We start from the raw sequence: 16,587 nt of genomic DNA, 5'->3' as shown, positions 1-16,587 counted from the left end.
GGGGGAAGATGCACCCCTACCTCGAGGAGTGACATTTAAGCTCACTCTTAGAGGAAGTGTTGAGGGGACAGGTAAAGGGAGCAGCATCGGGCAAGCCTGGATCTGAGAAGACATGCTACCTAAAGGGGCAGTGCGTGTGTTGGTGTGTGTCTGCATGGAGCCCCTGAGCGTGGGGATGGGGATGTGGGTACCGAATGATGGGAGATGAGGCTGTGGAGAGGCTGTCGTCAGTCTGGTATGGCACCTGAGCAGAACTCACTCCTGGTGCTCATGGATCAAGAGATGGGTTCTGCCTTCTTCCAGACAGCCAGGATGCCCGAGATAGAGCCATTTCATTAAGCCACTATCTCATTCATTCTTCACTTCTTGCTCTTGCCGGTTGCTGGTGGAGGAGTATGGGAAGGCAGGGGCTCTCGGAGAGGGTATGAATGTGGAATCAGCCAGCTTACAATGCTTTTAACTTTTTAAAAATTCAGAAAAATCATGCCTGAGAATCAGTTTACATACTTGGTTCAGGGACAATGATTTGCAACTTTACCAGAAATTTTCATTGAGCATTTATCTAAAGACAGTGTAAAAAAAAAAAAAAACAACTTTGTATTAGCAAATCAATCAGTGACAAGTGGGTGGAAAATTCTCCCCCACATCCTTTACATTTCTGCATTGACGGTAAGTATGGTAAGAAATGCAGATTGCTGACAGTTATTTTCTTGAGTCAATTAAAACTGTTTGGTATCCTCTATGTGCCAAATACTCTTAGGCTCTACTCAGAACAGACAAATCAATTTTAACCTTCCATCTCTGGATATTATGAGTGGTAATGTCAGTGATCATGGACTGGGATCCTCGTATCAATGGGTAGAGAAATGAGACTTTTACAAATAAGATGGACACAAAAGCTCTTGAGAGCTTTTATTACAAAGCAAAATATTCAAGGGCAAACTGATACATAAGAAGGTACAGTTAAAGCCGTTAAGATCAGGCAATTCAGGAGCAGGAACATAGAACAACCGTCTAAACAAGTAATTAGAGGTTATATTGTTTTAATTTGAGTCTCCTCATTTGCTTGCTTGCCAAGGAGTATTTTCCTTGATTTCATAAGACACTCATCCCTCTGCTGCTCCCCCCCTCCCCTGCCCCAGTTGGAGCCTACAGTGGGCTTTCTCTGTTGGGACACATTCTCTGCTTGTGACTTTAACCATTACCGGCTGACACCAATACTTGCTGACTTCAGCTCACTTGACTCTCAGCACATCACATAGCTGGAGGCGGGGAGCGCTCCTTTTTAATTTTTAAGATGCACAGCTAATTAGAACTCAAATGAATTAAGCAGCTGGGAAGCTCATGCATGCCCCACAGCCCCTTTCGGGGACTTTAGAATTTACAGGAATAGGAGTGAAAGGGTGCATTTTATACCTTCTAGAAAGATGTAACTATCCAAAGTGCCCAGAGTGGCCAGATGCAGAAAGATGGCAACATGGGCCCATAGTAGCCTCAGGATGATTTTGCCTTTATCTGGCTCATCTTTGCTGAGTAGGTGTGAGCCAATTAAAGAGTCTTTTTCACCTTTGCCTGAAGGCCTAGATCATGTCAGGATTCTGTCTATTGTTTGATCTTAAGCAGAGAAGCCCAAAGTCACGGGCCAGCCCAGAGGTCTTAGTCATTGTACCTGGCTGGGCACCTTCCAAAGAGATGACCTTTGTTAGGTGGCTCAGGATTAACTGGTCCAGCATTTTTCTTCCACAAGGATTCTGAAGGAAGAGCATCAGAGCAGGGTTTGGACAGACCCAAGGGGTCCCAGGCCTGGTCAATTGCTAGCCCAAGAGAGGCCCTGAATGCCACTTTCAGTGTGACTAGGATCTCTGGCTGGGGAGTCAAGACTTCTCTGTTTTAACCTCTGATTCTGGGAGGTTTTCTCCATAATGCAGGGTTTCTTTTGGGATATAAGCTCTCCTTTCTTTTATTCCTCCAGTTCTCCAGTTCATCTTCTGGCTTTCTGCCTCACTGCATGATGTGGGGGCCTGCCTACAGCAATGTAAATCCTTGGGGCTCCTTGGGCGCTGCAGTCCCAACACTGTTCCTCAACAGAACTGCAGGCAGCAGCGAAATGACCCCCTCCCCCTCCCCTAAATGGGTGTAGGTGCGCAGGACTGTTGAAGAGGAGAACTGGGGCCTAGTTTCGTTCTTTTTTGTTTTTTCTTTGCTTTTTCGCTTCACCAGGCAGCTGCTGCTCCCCTCGCCCCTGCCCTCAAGTTCCTAGCGACCCGAAAGCACAAAAGGACGTTTCGGGGTGGGTTTCCATCCCCGGCAGCGGACTACAGCCTTCCCCTGCTGCCTCCCTTCCCTCCTCCGAGAAGTGAGGGCTTCGGACTTTCATTTCCAGCTGCCAGGCCAAGGATGCTCGCCCTTCGGCTCCACTTCCTCTCCGCGGCCTCACCCCGGGCCTGCGCCCCCACCCCCCACCCCGAGCCCCGGGAGGCCAGCCGGGCGCCGGCCGCTCGCAGGCACGCGTCCAGCCTCCACTCTTCGGGGCCGGGCGTGGCCGGCGCCGCTCCTCTCAGCCCTGCTCCCCTTCTCTCCGCTCGCTGCCATTTGAATTCCCCCGTCGACTCCTGGGCGGAGGCCGAGCGAGCCTTCGCGAAAGGCGAGGGCGGCGGGAGGAGGGCTCGGGCGCCCCTCCCGGGCGGCGCGGCGCCGGCCGGCAGTGAAGTCGCGCGCTCGCCGCCAGCAAAGCCATTGGCTCGGCACAGTCACCCCACGCGGGGCTGCAGCGGCGGCCTCCGCGGATTGGCGCGCGGGCGGGCATCCACCGGGGCGCGCGCGAGCGGTTGCGTGCCGCCCGGGCTGCACCGAAGCCCACCGTCTTGGGGCTGTAAGGATCATCCCTCCACTGTCCCTAATGACCACCCCTCCGCTGTCCCTGCGTTGCTGATGCTGCATTGCAGGCTGCCGCCAGCCCCGATCGCCGATGCCCTGGCCCAAAGAAAGGGCGCGAAAGGCGCGCTCCCCGCTCGGGCGCACGCACCGACCGCCGCCCTCCGCCGCACACTGCAGCAATTCGCGCTCTCGCGCCGCTCCCCTCCCCGCCTGCGCTCATTTGCATACCCCACGACTGTGACCAATCAGGACTCGCCTCTCTCGAAGCGGATGGCTTTGGCCTGAGAGGAAAGGGAGTGGCTGGCGACGCATGCGCCGCGGTGGCTGACTTGAACCGAGGCTTTTATTGCTGTAGTTTATTTCCACCCCCTTCCCTCCTGTTCTCTCTCTCTCTTTCTTTTTTTCCGCCCTAGCTGGGGCAGTGTTGGAGGAGAGGAAGAGAGACAGGATTGCATTTATCTCTTACGTTCCTGAAATCTGCTATCAGCAAGATCAGCTAAGCGGCTGCACATTTTTCAATCCTGCAAAAAATACCAAGTCTCTTTCCTGGCAATTTTTATTTTAAAGCTGCCCTCTTGAAATTAATTTTTTTCCCAGGAGAGAGATGTCTTATCAGGGGAAGAAAAATATTCCACGCATCACGGTGAGTTTGGTACTTGGGAAATCTGCGATCGGCCAGCAACCTTTTGTGGCAGAGAACGTCTAAGGAAATTTTTTAAAGGAGGGGGAGGAAGAGAGACCCAACATTTTTCCCTCTTTTTTCCCCCTTTTTCCCCCCGTTGCTACCAAAGAAGGCGATAGTGGTGGTGGGAGACGCACTCCTATAGAATTGTAAACCACAGAGTTTCTAAGGCATTAAAATAGGAGCGTGAGTGCGTTAAGGTCGTTTTAGGTAGCGCGCCAGATCCGCTGTACGCTTTTATTGTCAGAGCGAGATGCTGCAGTGCTGGCCTGCGGGGTGTAAGCAAATGGATGCCAGATTGAATATGCATGGTTGAAGCTCAGATATTGTTCTCCGGGCTGCCTGCTGTGGAGCTGGACTCCAGGAGCTGGATGGAGAGACGGGGAAATGGATTCTCCTTGTGTCTCCCGCCCCCCCACCATAAAGGGCTTTCTGGAGCCTTCCTCTGGCTCCTTAGAAAAAGGAGCGGGTTTCAGCCCGGAGGCGTAATGACAGCCGATGGATGCTGAAAAGGGCAGGGTGTACCGGGATCCTGTGGAAACGGGAAAGAAAAACAGGGACGTGGTGATGAGCAGAGGAGCGGGGGAAGCGCGGTGGGGGTGCGGTGCAGGCGTGGGTTTTTTGTTGACCGGGACCGGTTTTTGGTGGCCCTCTCGGCTTTCTCGCCCAATGGTTTGGGGCTGGGATCCTGGCTGGGCTCTGGGCTCGCTTTCTTGTGTCTTTCTGCCCCTTCTGCAGCCAGGAGGCGTCCGTGTTGGCGCATACAAAGCGGGCTGGGAGGGTGGGCGTTGGGGACATAGCCGAGCCGGGCTCGGGGAGGTAATGGCGCTGCGCGACGCGCGGAGCAGATGGCCCGGCCTCGGTCAGACAATGATCGCAGCGGCCGGAGGCGTCGGCGCAGCTCTGAGGCCTGGGGTTGTTAGTTTGCAAATCACGAGAAGCTCTAAGCGATGACTTTGCGATGCTTCGGCGACGAACACAGGTTCTTGTTCCCGTTCCTCCCCCGCCCCCACCTTCTCCCCATATTTTCCTGGAAAAATCTCGCCAATCCTAGTTCTCTCCATCCCCGAATGAAATCCCGGGGAGGGAGGAACGCGAGGGAGATTCATTGTTATATAATGATGTGCAATTGCAATTGGCCAGCTGATTGCTGGGTAGAACCCAGGGCTGAGGCAGTGACCGAAAGAATCTTTGAAAAGTCAAGATGTGTTCAGAGCTGGGATTAAGGGCGCGCTTTCGCTCTGGTTTCCTCGTTAGCCACCGGCACCCCGCCTTCCACTGGATGCACAAGGGCACACCCATCGGCAGGAGAGAGATGTGGGACCAAATGCACAGGGGAGGGGGCGTGTGCTCAGGAGGATTTTAAGGGATGAGCTGTTCTACAGCGAGGGTGGCGGGTACTAGTTTTTTCTTGAAGGCCAAATACCCAAGATCTCAAAGGGCCGAGCGCGAGGGGGACCCCAATGCTATGTATTCCTTGCACCGGAGGAAGGAATCTGGGGAGTAGGGGTGGGGAACAGATTTGCTGCACGCCTACAGTAATCTGCTGTCTCAGTGAATGAAAAAGGCAGTTTCGTTTTGACAGTGTGGGGAGAAAAAAATTTGAAAAGCAAACAATCAACAAGACTGATTTTTTTTTTTTTACAAGAGCGCCCCCCTATACACTTTAAAAAAAATCTGGTTGCGTTAGGGTAGGACGTTTAGCATGGTTTCCCTCCCCCCATCAGCACCGCCAGCCTCTTATGTAAGAAGCCACTTGAGTGAGCAGGGCTGTGATGTTTGATATTTTTCACCACCTGATGTTGGCTCTGGAGTTCGGAGTGATGGCTGGAACAGGTACCACAGTGACTAAGGGAGCAGGTGGTGAAGGGCAGGGTTTCTCCGTGCCTCCCAGGCAATGTTTATCCTGTCAAAGATGGAGTCTGGGGAAGAGAGGGAGATCTCTGTAGAGGGAGATAAGTGCACTGGAATTAGGTGACCTTGGGCCGGTGGATTAACCTCTCTGAGCCTCAGTTTCTGTATATGTTTTGGGAACAAAATTCAGCTCCATCTGCCTCCCAGATTTGATTTGAGGCTTGGGTGACATGGCTTATAGAACAGGATTTTGTAAAGATTTTTACATTTACCTTATGTAAGTGCAGGAAGTGTGCTGACTGTTCCTATTTGACTTTCCAAAGTCTACAGCAGAATGAAGGCCCCCACAGTGCACTCAATTAAAATAAGCTTATTGTTTTTCATTGGTAGAGGAACAGTAATAAATACCTTCGAAACCTAGATGTGTGTGCATTTATGCCTAAAAGCCTCTTTTCCTCTAGGTCTCTAGTAGCTTCTGCATTTTTTAAAAGAGTTGCTATAATTTTCTCTTCTTGGTAGTTGCTAAATATAAATAACACTTCCTGAGAATATTATTTTGTAACTGAATTTTGAGTTAACCATTATCAAAATGAATGCCTTTCTTTGAAGTGCTTTGCATGTTCAAAGGGCAATTGGTTAAACCCAGTCTGGAATAATACGGGTGCATATCCATTGAACAGAGGATTTTAACATGCCATTCCATCAACAGCATTTGAGATAGATATGAATCACAGTGTAACATTTCTGTTACATTCTTGGCCCTTATGCTTGTCACATGTATATATTTTTTGCACCATTTAAAATATAAGTACATTGATTTTAGAACTTGCCCTGTCACCTACTTTACCCTAAAACTTGACCTTTTTCTTAACAGCTTAATAGTTGAAATGGTGCATATTCCAAGTGTTTTTCCCCCTCTTTTCTACAGTGGCTGTGCTTTACCTCAAAGATGAATGCACATATAAAGAACATTCTGAATCGAAACCTTGCTATAGTTGAACGAAGTGTGTTTGTGTAGCGTATCCCATGACAACAGACTTTTGGTTAATTTTCTCCAACACAAACCTCGCCAAGAATTGACTTCCCCTACATGTGGGTGTATTTTTTTTTTAATGAAGTTAAGCCTAAAGCCATTTAAAACTATTGTCTTCTTTATCTGAAATGTTTTCATTGTTCTTTAGAGGGAGATTGTTAGGCTTTTTTCCATTCTTTCTCTGTTTTGCTAATGGAAAGATCTAATGGAAAGAGTTTTTTCTTTTCTTTTTTAAGCTAGGATAAGCTTTGAACTTGGCCAGTATGTCCTGATTCATCAAATGATAAATAGGTAGCCACATACAGGTTCATCTTTGTCATTGAATCTTTCCCAAACTGGCTCATTTTGAGCATCACTTTTGAATGGTGAACATGTAGCCTTAGTTCATTTATCTTAGTACCAGCGTTTTCATGGGTCAGGTGTACATTGTGACCTTACTACTTCTTTGTTTCAGAGTGATCGTCTTCTGATCAAAGGAGGTAAAATTGTTAATGACGACCAGTCATTCTATGCAGACATATACATGGAAGATGGGTTGATCAAGTAAGTGTAACTCATTTTCTAGACAAATGTGTGTACCTGAAAGTGTTCCTAAGCATTACCTACAATTCACACACAAAGTACCAAGCTTTAGTGACTTCAAAGGGAGACTCACTAAGTATCTATTTAAGCCCAGTTTGATTGGAGATAATTAGTGAATTTGAAAACTCAGGTTTACGGAATTCAAAGCCATGATTTACATGCCCAAACTCAGGTTTACGGAATTCAAAGCCATGATTTACATGCCCACGCATTTCCTTCTGTGTTATGTAATTGACTATTTTTAACTGCGGTGACACAACATCTTGTTGCCGGCTCAATTACTTTGTTTATGAGCTATTGAATATACTAAAGGTTTTCCTAGAATGTAGTTGTGTGGGGTGGATTGCCCATTCAAAGGACACAAACGTGAAGTACAGCCTCTTCTTTTGTGACAGTACATCTGCTTTCTTAATCAAGAATCCAAGTCATTGGGGCCAAAGGACACCAAATTAATTACTAAGTAACAGAGACAAATCACTGCCTTGTCCCAAGGGAATTTTAGGTTTCATTCCTTAAGTGGCAACTAACACAAATAGGACTGCCCTTGTGTTTATTGTGTATTGTGTGGCAAAGGAGAAAACAACAGAGCCCTTACTGAATTAGGGTATTTTTGGACCCTGGAGGGTTAAGTGAGCTGAGGCCATCCCAGTATCCTCGTGCCCTTCCGACTGGGACGACTCACAGGGCTCTGGAGAAATAGCACATCTGTTTAAAGACAAACACTACAGCGAATGCCATCTTTTAAATAAGCAGCATTTATCAAGTGCTAGCAGTAATCCAGTCCAGAGGAGGGGAAAATTGTAGTGATGTGTCTGTTGCCTGGAAACTCACACCCTGATTTATGAACCTAAAACAGGTTTTAACATTTCCACATTTAATGTTTTCTCCATGTGTGTTTGCTAGTGACAGTCTCAGCTCCAGGCTCTCAAATACCATGACTTTCATGTTCCATGTTCCCCCAACTGGAAAGCAGCATGATCTGGTCTGGAAGACTCTAGCCTGGAAGTGAACAAGACAGTGTGCTATTTTTAGTCATCACTAATTTGTTTTAGAACTTTACCAGCTCCTCCTTTCCTTTTCAAAAAACTGGCATAAAGATGTAGCAAAGATATTTTTTAAAAATTGGAAATGAATCCATGTCCCCCAACATCATGAATATTATTTTTTCTGCCTTTTTTATCTGAGTTGCTGATCACATGATTCCACATTTTTAAGTAGTTCCAATTCCAGTGTTCACTTACTAGTTTTTGCTCTGTTTTATTCTACCCTCTGCCCTTCTACCCCTATTTTCTCTTTGTTGGAAAGGATATGGTGAAAATCAATGTTTGTAAAGTGCAACCTGATCTGAAGAACATGGCTATAGGATAATTGGCTCAACTGAGTGTGTTACAGAGAAAATGTAGTGGTATTTTATGTAAATATCTTGGGACTTTGTTATCACTTGATCATAGGGGTTTTCTGGTAACTAAATGTCTTTGATCAGAGTCTCTGATGCCTTATTTAAATTTTGTTTTCTGGTATGCTCTGCATTGCCTCTTAGGGGGTAGGGAGTGCACACATTACAAATAATACAATAAATCTGAACAGTCTTTGGAATGTTGTGAAGGATAGTTTAAGGCTTGGTGAAAATGTCTGTCAGATCCCATTTGATTTGGGGACATTTCATTGACAACTGTTCTCGCCTACCCTGTTTATTTAGGCAAATAGGAGAGAATCTGATTGTGCCAGGAGGGGTGAAGACCATCGAAGCCCATTCCAGAATGGTGATCCCTGGAGGAATTGACGTCCACACCCGCTTCCAGATGCCTGACCAGGGGATGACCTCTGCTGATGACTTCTTTCAAGGCACCAAGGCAGCCCTGGCTGGGGGAACCACCATGATCAGTAAGAATCCAAAGAAGCTGGGCACCATTATTGTTTGAGAATGAAGCTGTGTTGTTTGAGTCTTCCCTTCTAAAGGTTGCTGACCTGAGAAGTGGAAGGGGGTGGGGTGGGGTCAGCCAGCCTTAGTCTTTCTTGTTCCCTCACTCTCATTCTCTGTCCAACTCTGAGGTCACCAGTTAACTTGAAAACATGCTTCTAGAGAATTTGGAAGTGCAAAAAAGTGGCTTCTTGCCTTCTCTGCTCCAGAACTTTTGTCTTCCTTAACTCGCAAATGTGATTTGATTGTGGTCATTTGGAAAATACAGCATTTGGAGTAATCTTCCAGGTTTTCAGTTTTGAGCCTTTGCTCATAAGTATTTGATTTGTGGCTTTTAAAGCATTCCTGAGGGGGTCTCTTCTTGGAATGAGGATGGGGTACAGCAGATGAACTGTTGAACCAGGAGCTTCATTTTCACGGATAAGAAAATCAAATGGAGGGCTTACCTCCTGGCCTGGCTTGATATAAATGGAATTGGGCAGTCCTGCTTGGAAAGGGACCCACGGATTGTTGTTTAGGTATGAAAACTGCTGCCACAAACAGCTGGGTGCGCCTTATATACTGCTCTGAACCATTTACGCTTTTCGGTCAGCCAAATCGAAAGTCTGTTTCCTAACCGATGTGGAGAGTGTGTTTGTGAATGGTCAGTTTCTAGCATGCCTGCTGATGGTTGCTTGGACGGATATCATTTTGATTTTGAGGAGCCTGACAAGCTGCACAGTGGCCTGTCACAAACACATTTTTTTTTTTAAGATTTTATCCAACAGTGAAATTCAAGATATACTCTGTCTTAAAAGCTTATAGTTGAGATCACAAGAGGGTCAAAATGGAAAGAACTCAGCTGTTTATGCTTTAGAAAAGCCTATCTTATTGATTTTTTTTCAAAGTGATGCTTTTTCTTTTTTTTACCTGGAATTTCAGGGTCTGTTTCTGAGCTTCGTCTTGTCTGCCCTTCCACCCAGAAGAGCATTGCCATTCCCTTCTGGTCTGAGCTCTTTTACATTTTATTTTATTAAAAAATTTTTTTATAGGGGGAGGGAGGGAATTTTATTTGGTTGTTTGTTTGTTTGTTTATTTATTTATTTATTTATTTTTGGTGGAGGTGCTGGGGTTTGAACCCAGGACCTCGTGCATGCTAAGCACACACTCTACTACCTGAGCTATACCCTCCCCTTCTTCTAGATTTTAAATCCCACACCTACCTTCTTATGTTTTTCCTAGTCTTTGGGAATGTCATCCCTGACCAGGAAGAGCCTCCACGTTGGAGCCTTACTGCCTCTTTCATGATACACGAAACACTTTTTGTGTTACCTTCTAACCCAATGGGTGCCATTCTCGGGGATGGGGGCAGGGCGGCGTCTACACTCACCTTGGGACCCTGGCCTGTGTCCTCCCCTGCTCTTTTGTCAGTGGTGTCTGTCAGGACTCAGCGGCACCAGTGGGCACCCTCCTCCAGGGCCGGCGCGGAGCCACACTGGAGCCTGGAGAAGCACAGACTGCTTGGGTGTCAGCCAGGAAGACCATGTCAGAGTTATCATCTGTCTCAGTTTGGAGTCCCTGCGGGGCTCTTAGGCTTGTGCCTTAGTCATGGAATGTTAATAAGTCACAAATAATATTCCCCAAGGGAGGGGTCAGTGGCATCTGTCACTGGGCTGAGTGACAGCCCCCTGAGGCAGAAATACCCCCAATTACAAGTCTGGGGATCTGATCTCCTTTCCCTTCAGTACCAACTCGCTGTGTGACCTTGGGCAAGTCACCTCGCTTCTCTAGGCTGCTCGTCTGCACAGTGAAAGATTTGCACTGGATGCCCCTAGGGGTCCTTTCCTGCCCCCACATTTGGTGACTCGCTGAGCTCAGAGACAGTTTGCCTCTAATCAAATGTACTTCACTCTGCAGACCCACCAAAGCTTTGCTTTCCCTCCGCCTTACTTGGAAGACCCCATCCTACACTCCTGAATGTACCTCTTCACGCCTCACACGTGACCCATTCGGTGGCCCTCCCTCCTTGTCCCTCTCTGCCTTCCCTCCCCCCAACACTTTCGCCATGTGGTCCCATCCCTTCCTGCGGATGCCCTGACTTTCTTTCCCGCCTTCTTTCTCGGTGGCCGTGGGCTTCTTTCCCTTCCTTCTACATGGTTGCCTTCTGTGCAGGGACGAGTCACATTTTCACGAGTCATGCACTTGGCCCGGGGCCCCGGAATAGGCAGCAGATGGCCCTTATGGCAAATTGGAACGAAGGAGAAGGGAGAACTCAGACCGCCTGCCTTGCTCAGTTGAGCGGAATGCAAGTGTATTTTAATGCAGAGTCTGTGATGCAGTCAAAGAGTAGAGGGATTTCCTGAGCAAACCCCAAAGAACGGAAGTGATCGGAGGTGGTGATGGGGATGTGATCAGGGTTGTCACCCCCAAACTCCACTGCTTCTATATCCTGAGAAGACTATTAACCACTCTTGCAAGTGCCCAGCCATGGTCACCGACCTGTATAATACAATTGCTACCAGCCTGCCCTTCCGTCAGGAGATGGGTGGTAATGATACAAGATGAGGAAACTGGAATTATTTTTTCCTGCTTGCCGGTCATGCAGTCTGCATTACTTCAAACGAATGGGTGACTGGAGCAGGCTTTCCAGAGAGAGCCTTGCAAAGAGGAATAGCCAGCTTACTGGGACTTCGTTGCTACCTACGACCTGCTCTTTCTATGCGATGGTAGCTTCTTTAATGAATATTGAGGCCAGAACGAAATACTTCAGGCACTTTGAAGAGATTCAAGTGAAGACTTGTAGGAACAAGCTGTTGAAGTAAATGGGTACCACACTGCCTGCATCTCCTTCCTTCCATCTTTCAGAGTTTCTCTGTGTCCCCTGAACCTGCTGATAAGTCCTCACCTGCCCCTTGCTGTGGGTTTCCCGGCTCACGGGACGTGGAAACTCTATTTCTGTCTCAAAGGGCACTGCCTGCAGTGGAAAATGCAGTTGAATATTCCCAGTTTAGAAATGGAGGTGCTACGTCAGCAGCAGAAAATAATATTATTGCCATCAGACAGAGCCTCTCATTGAGAGCTGGACAATGAGATCTCTGTACGGGGCCCTCAGTGCGGGGCAGAGGCAACGTCCTTTGCCCTTTCTGACCAGTGAAGTCGGGGCAGTGGCTCTAGACTTGCCCTGTAGACGGCATCCAGACTGGCCTGGGGTCACAGAGGTGGCCAGCGTGCTGCTTGGGGAAAGCACTGCTGGCACCTCACTGCTGGGGCTTTAAGATCATCAGAGCTGCTAAGACCCCACAATCTCCAGGAAGCAGGTGGGAACAGTTACTTCCATTTTATAGCGGGGAAGACTGAGGCCACAGGGAAAGGCAGGTTCCTCAGCGCAGGTGGCAGGTGTGGAATTAACACCTGTGACTGTGGCGCCATCACCTGCCAGCTGTGCGACTTTGCTTTAAGCCTCAGTTGCCTCATTTGCCAAATGTTGTTGCAAAGATGGACCGTGGAGGCTTCAAAACAGTACCTGGTCCGCAGTTGTCACTCGGGCATGGTGGTGATTATCATTCTGTCCCACGTTAGGTGCCCGCAACCTCCCATCTCTGCAGAGACCTGCTCCCCCTGCTCCCCAGAGCTCTGCTCTCTCAACAGAGCCAGAGAAAAGGGGCTGCAGCTTCAGGAGAGTCTGACCTGAACCTTTGCTGGGAGCAGGGGTTCTCCAAGCATGGTCGGCCAGCTGGGTCCCCTGGGGTGACTGGTGGTGCCTCTTCAAACATTCAGCTCCTGGGCCCCACCCAGCCCCTTGAAGTGGAGAGTCTGCTGACGGGACCTGTGAATCTGTGCTTGAGTCTGGTGATTGTCAAATGCGCTTGGCGAGCTGTTGGAAAGCCTGGATCCCCGGGGTCCGTGCCAGAGCTGCAGGCTCTAAGTCTCTCAGGATCGAAGCCCGTACTCAGAGAGGGGAGCCTGAATGTTGTTCTGCTGACCTGAACTCAAGGCTTTCCGTGGGGAGGCGGGGAGCCCCCAGCACCACACACAAGGGGGCTTCTTCGTACAGCAGAGTTCAGGACGGGGCTTGAGCACAGCCAGGTGAGGACAGAAGGTGGCTTCAGAGCTAGAAGGGGCCCTCTCTCCTGAACTCTGAAATTGTCACTTCCCTTCTAGATGTGGTTCCCCAGAGGTGCCTGGCTCCTGCATCCAGCTATCCCCAGCCAGACTCATCCTCTTCTCCTGACCTCCTGTTTCTCCCCCGGCGCCCAACCCTGGAGAGGGTTGCCCTCTTGGTCACGCTGGCTTGAACCCTTGGGGTCACCCTGTGCTGAATCAGGTTAATTCTGTCTCTGCATTCTCTCTGGCGTGTTATCTCTTCCTTTACTGATCCGGACCTTTGTTGTCTCTGCTGGAGCTCTGCCCCAGCTTTCTGAGGGTCTCCCTACCCCAGTCTCCCACGTCTGCAGCCTGCATGTCTCCTTGCGGCCCGGGCTCTTCCTCCAGACTGATGGTGCTACGTTCTTCCTCTGAAGCCCTCAGAGGCTCCCTCTGGCTCAGAGAAGGCACTCCAAGTAGCAGAGCACAGTCCCGCTGCCCCAGCCGGGACTCCCGTTGTCAGGCACCTCAGCCAGGGATACCCGTTCCCCTTTCTCTGCCTCTGGGAAATTTCATGACCCTTTGAGGCCCAGGTTAGGTGTTACTTCCATCCTGAAGCCCCCTGCCCCGCTTCCCAGTTTTAATGTACTGCTTATTCTGTGCGCCTTGGCCAACATTGGTTTTTTAATGCCATGGTCCTTAGAACCTTCATCCTGTGTTACAGTTTGATCAAGGCTCCTCTGCCTCTTCTGTTTTCATGTTCCCCACCCACCCGGCCGCATCTCACTTCAGAGGCACTCCAGTAAGGCCTTACAGTGGAATAAATGAATGAATGAATGAATGAATGAATGAATGAAATGGATGAATGAGTTTGAGCGCTAATAGAACTTGGTTTCCTGCTTCATCTGAGTGAGATGCCAGAGGACTGAGAATCTTGGGGAGGGGAGGAGGATTTACACGTCTGATGTTTAACTGCATTCATTTTCATGGAAGCAGCTGTCTTTCTAAAAAAATTTTTTTTTGATTAAATTTTATTTTTCTTGGGCAGAGGAGATAATTAGGTTTGTTTATTTATTTATTTTAGTGGAGGTACTGGGGATTGAACCCAGGACCTTGTGCATGCTAAGCACGTGCTCTACCCTTGAGCTATACCCTCCCCACAAGCAGCTATCTCTTCAGACAGAACCTCTGTTTTTGCCGCCCCAGCCCCCCGTGGCTGTGGTCCAGTCTGCTGTTGCAGCATTTGGGGGAAGGGGGATAGGCCGGGGGAGCCTGGAGTCTGAGCGTCAGCCTGAGATCATGGATGGGGGTGGCGCCCTCTGTCTTCTGGAAGGAGGTGGGGAGAGTGGCCCTGGTGCTGGTCCTCCTGGGCGGGAGTTTGTTTGCTCTCTGAGCACACAGGGTGGTCCCCGAGTACCATGGCGGGCTCAGTAGTCATTCTCGAAACCTCTTGGGCTGGTCCAACTCTTCCTGGAGAGCCATGTGCGTGGGAGACAGGAGGCCTGAGATCCAGGCGGGGTGGCTTCCCACGGCCCTGCTGGCCCGGCCTTCCTGGGGGACGTGGCTCGGCGTGTCCCTGTGGCACATCCACTGCTTGTCATTTCTTCATCCATGTGGCATTTGGGTTTGCGCCCTGCCTCTGATGGGTCCACACGTGTGAACACACACTCACACTGTAGTGGGAATGTGTCTGTAATCGATACTTTGATGATTCCCTTCGCATCAGTCATTTGGCTCAGCTTAGAAAGTGTTTACAGAAGAGCCCGACCACATCAGACAAACGCCTCCAAGTCCAGGACCGAAGTGGCCGCCACAGAATCTGCCTGTGGCTTGGCGATTAGAAGGCCACATTATCCGATGGGCTGGCGCTGTGGGCGCTGTCTGTCTGCGCCTCCTGGCGTCTCCCCAGCCCCACGTGGGCGAGGGCGCACATTTCGCTTGTGGACACGAGGTGGGGGTGCTTCCTGCAAGCGGACAGCACAGGACGGCCTGCTCAGGTGTTGCCCTGTGAATCTCAGCCACGAATGGCTGGACTGGAAGAATCTGTCCACTCCCTGGGATATTTCAGGCCTGTCACCTCCTACCTGGTGTTGAGCAGAAGGCAGGAAGGGAGTGAGGCAGATGAGGCGTCCTGAGGGGTCGCACAGCTCCTCCTGCAGGGCCAGCACACACTTCACTAGGTGCTTTTCTCACGAGGGAGGCTATTGGGTTGGATCGACCAGTCAGCCTCATAGCCCTGTGGAGTTTAGGGTCTGCTAGAACCTTCTGGAAGCAGGTCCCTAGTTCCTTTATAATGTTCACTGTGGCAGTTATCCTAATCTACTCAGGGTTTCTTGCCTGGCTCCTGGCCCTGAGAACTGGCTTTGGGCATCAATCCCACCCACAGAGGGAGTGGCCTCCATCTCTTAAGAAGGTGCCTGCATCCTCTGTGATCCCGTTCTGACTCTGCCTGTGGGTGCTGTACCCAGAACATGGAGAGTCTCTGTGGTGGATGTTCCCGGAGCCTCTTCTCTGACTTTCCATGGAGCGGGATGCTCAGACTGTTGGGAATGTCCTATCAGTCCTATGGCCCAAGGTGACAGCGAGAGCCTGGAGTGGTGGTGGGGGACATGGACATGTGGGGCCTCAGCAAGGTCTTTCTAGCCTCTGGATGTGAGGGCCAGGCTCCACGTGCTCAGCTTCGCTCATGGCTCGATAGGAGCCCACATGACACACACGGGTCCGGGGATGCCCGTGTGCCCTGTGCCGGCTGAGTGAGCTGGGCAGAGAAGTGCCAAGCATGTGGGCTCGCCCCATCCATTATTCTATGGCCCCCAGCACACATGGAAGCTGCCTGGGGAACAGCTGAATGAGTCTGGACCAAAACCTTGACCCCACTGCTCCTTCTACTCTTGGGATCTTTAGCATCGTTGTCCTGGGGCCACTCTCTTATGTGGAATCTGACCTGGGGACCCCCCCCCCCCCACCTGGCAGGTAAGACTGATGAGAGCAGGGCTGCTCTGGCTGAAATGGGCTGTGGGAGAGCCCAGATCCTCGCCCCTGGCTCCCTGTCCTCCCCTTCTTGGCAGCCCCCCTGCCTCTGGGGGACCCGAGGGCTTGGGGAAGCCCAGTTGGAAACCCCCTCTTCCATCACCACCTCCCCTCATTGTTCACCTTCCCTCCGAAGCCTGGCAACGGGGCTGGTCCCTGCACAGCTTCTGAGCGGAGTTGCAGGGGGAAAGGGTGTTTAGGAAGAAGGCACATACCCATTTAGTCACTTGGGAAAACTCCTGACCGCACTGTAAGTTTGCAGTGGTTTTGTTTAAGATCCTTCCTTCTGTTCTAGACGGGAACTGGGACGGAGCACCCGTTTCATTTCCCCGCCTAGACTGGCGTCGGTTTGCTGTGCGTTTCATGAGAGTGTCTTTTCCTAATAGGTGAAGGCTCTGCCCTTCTTTAAACAATGAGTGGTACACAGTGTTTTAAAGGGTCAGTGGCTGTCTTAGGGAGCGGTTGGCCAAGGGAACCAGAGTTTCCACCTACTTACTGTCCGTAGCTCTGGTCCCGGATCACCAGCTGGGGCCCTTCCCCTGCTTT

The 16,587-nt window shown here is 49.9% G+C and overlaps 1 protein-coding gene across 1 annotated transcript in view; it reads left to right on the top strand.

Annotated features, from left to right (window-relative positions):
• The first annotated feature begins 3,199 nt into the window (after positions 1-3,199).
• DPYSL2 (dihydropyrimidinase like 2) overlaps positions 3,200-16,587 on the top strand; it is a 64,386-nt gene continuing 50,998 nt past the window's right edge. Inside the window, exons 1-3 of the mRNA XM_010948445.3 lie at positions 3,200-3,520; positions 6,901-6,989; positions 8,728-8,912. Coding sequence (XP_010946747.2) covers positions 3,482-3,520; positions 6,901-6,989; positions 8,728-8,912 — 313 coding nt within the window. The 5' untranslated portion in view covers positions 3,200-3,481. The remainder of the gene's footprint in view (positions 3,521-6,900; positions 6,990-8,727; positions 8,913-16,587) is intronic.

This window comes from Camelus bactrianus, chromosome 31 (genome assembly GCF_048773025.1).
Source record: "Camelus bactrianus isolate YW-2024 breed Bactrian camel chromosome 31, ASM4877302v1, whole genome shotgun sequence".
Lineage (NCBI taxonomy): Eukaryota > Metazoa > Chordata > Mammalia > Artiodactyla > Camelidae > Camelus > Camelus bactrianus.
This window is presented reverse-complemented; position numbering and strand designations above follow the sequence as displayed.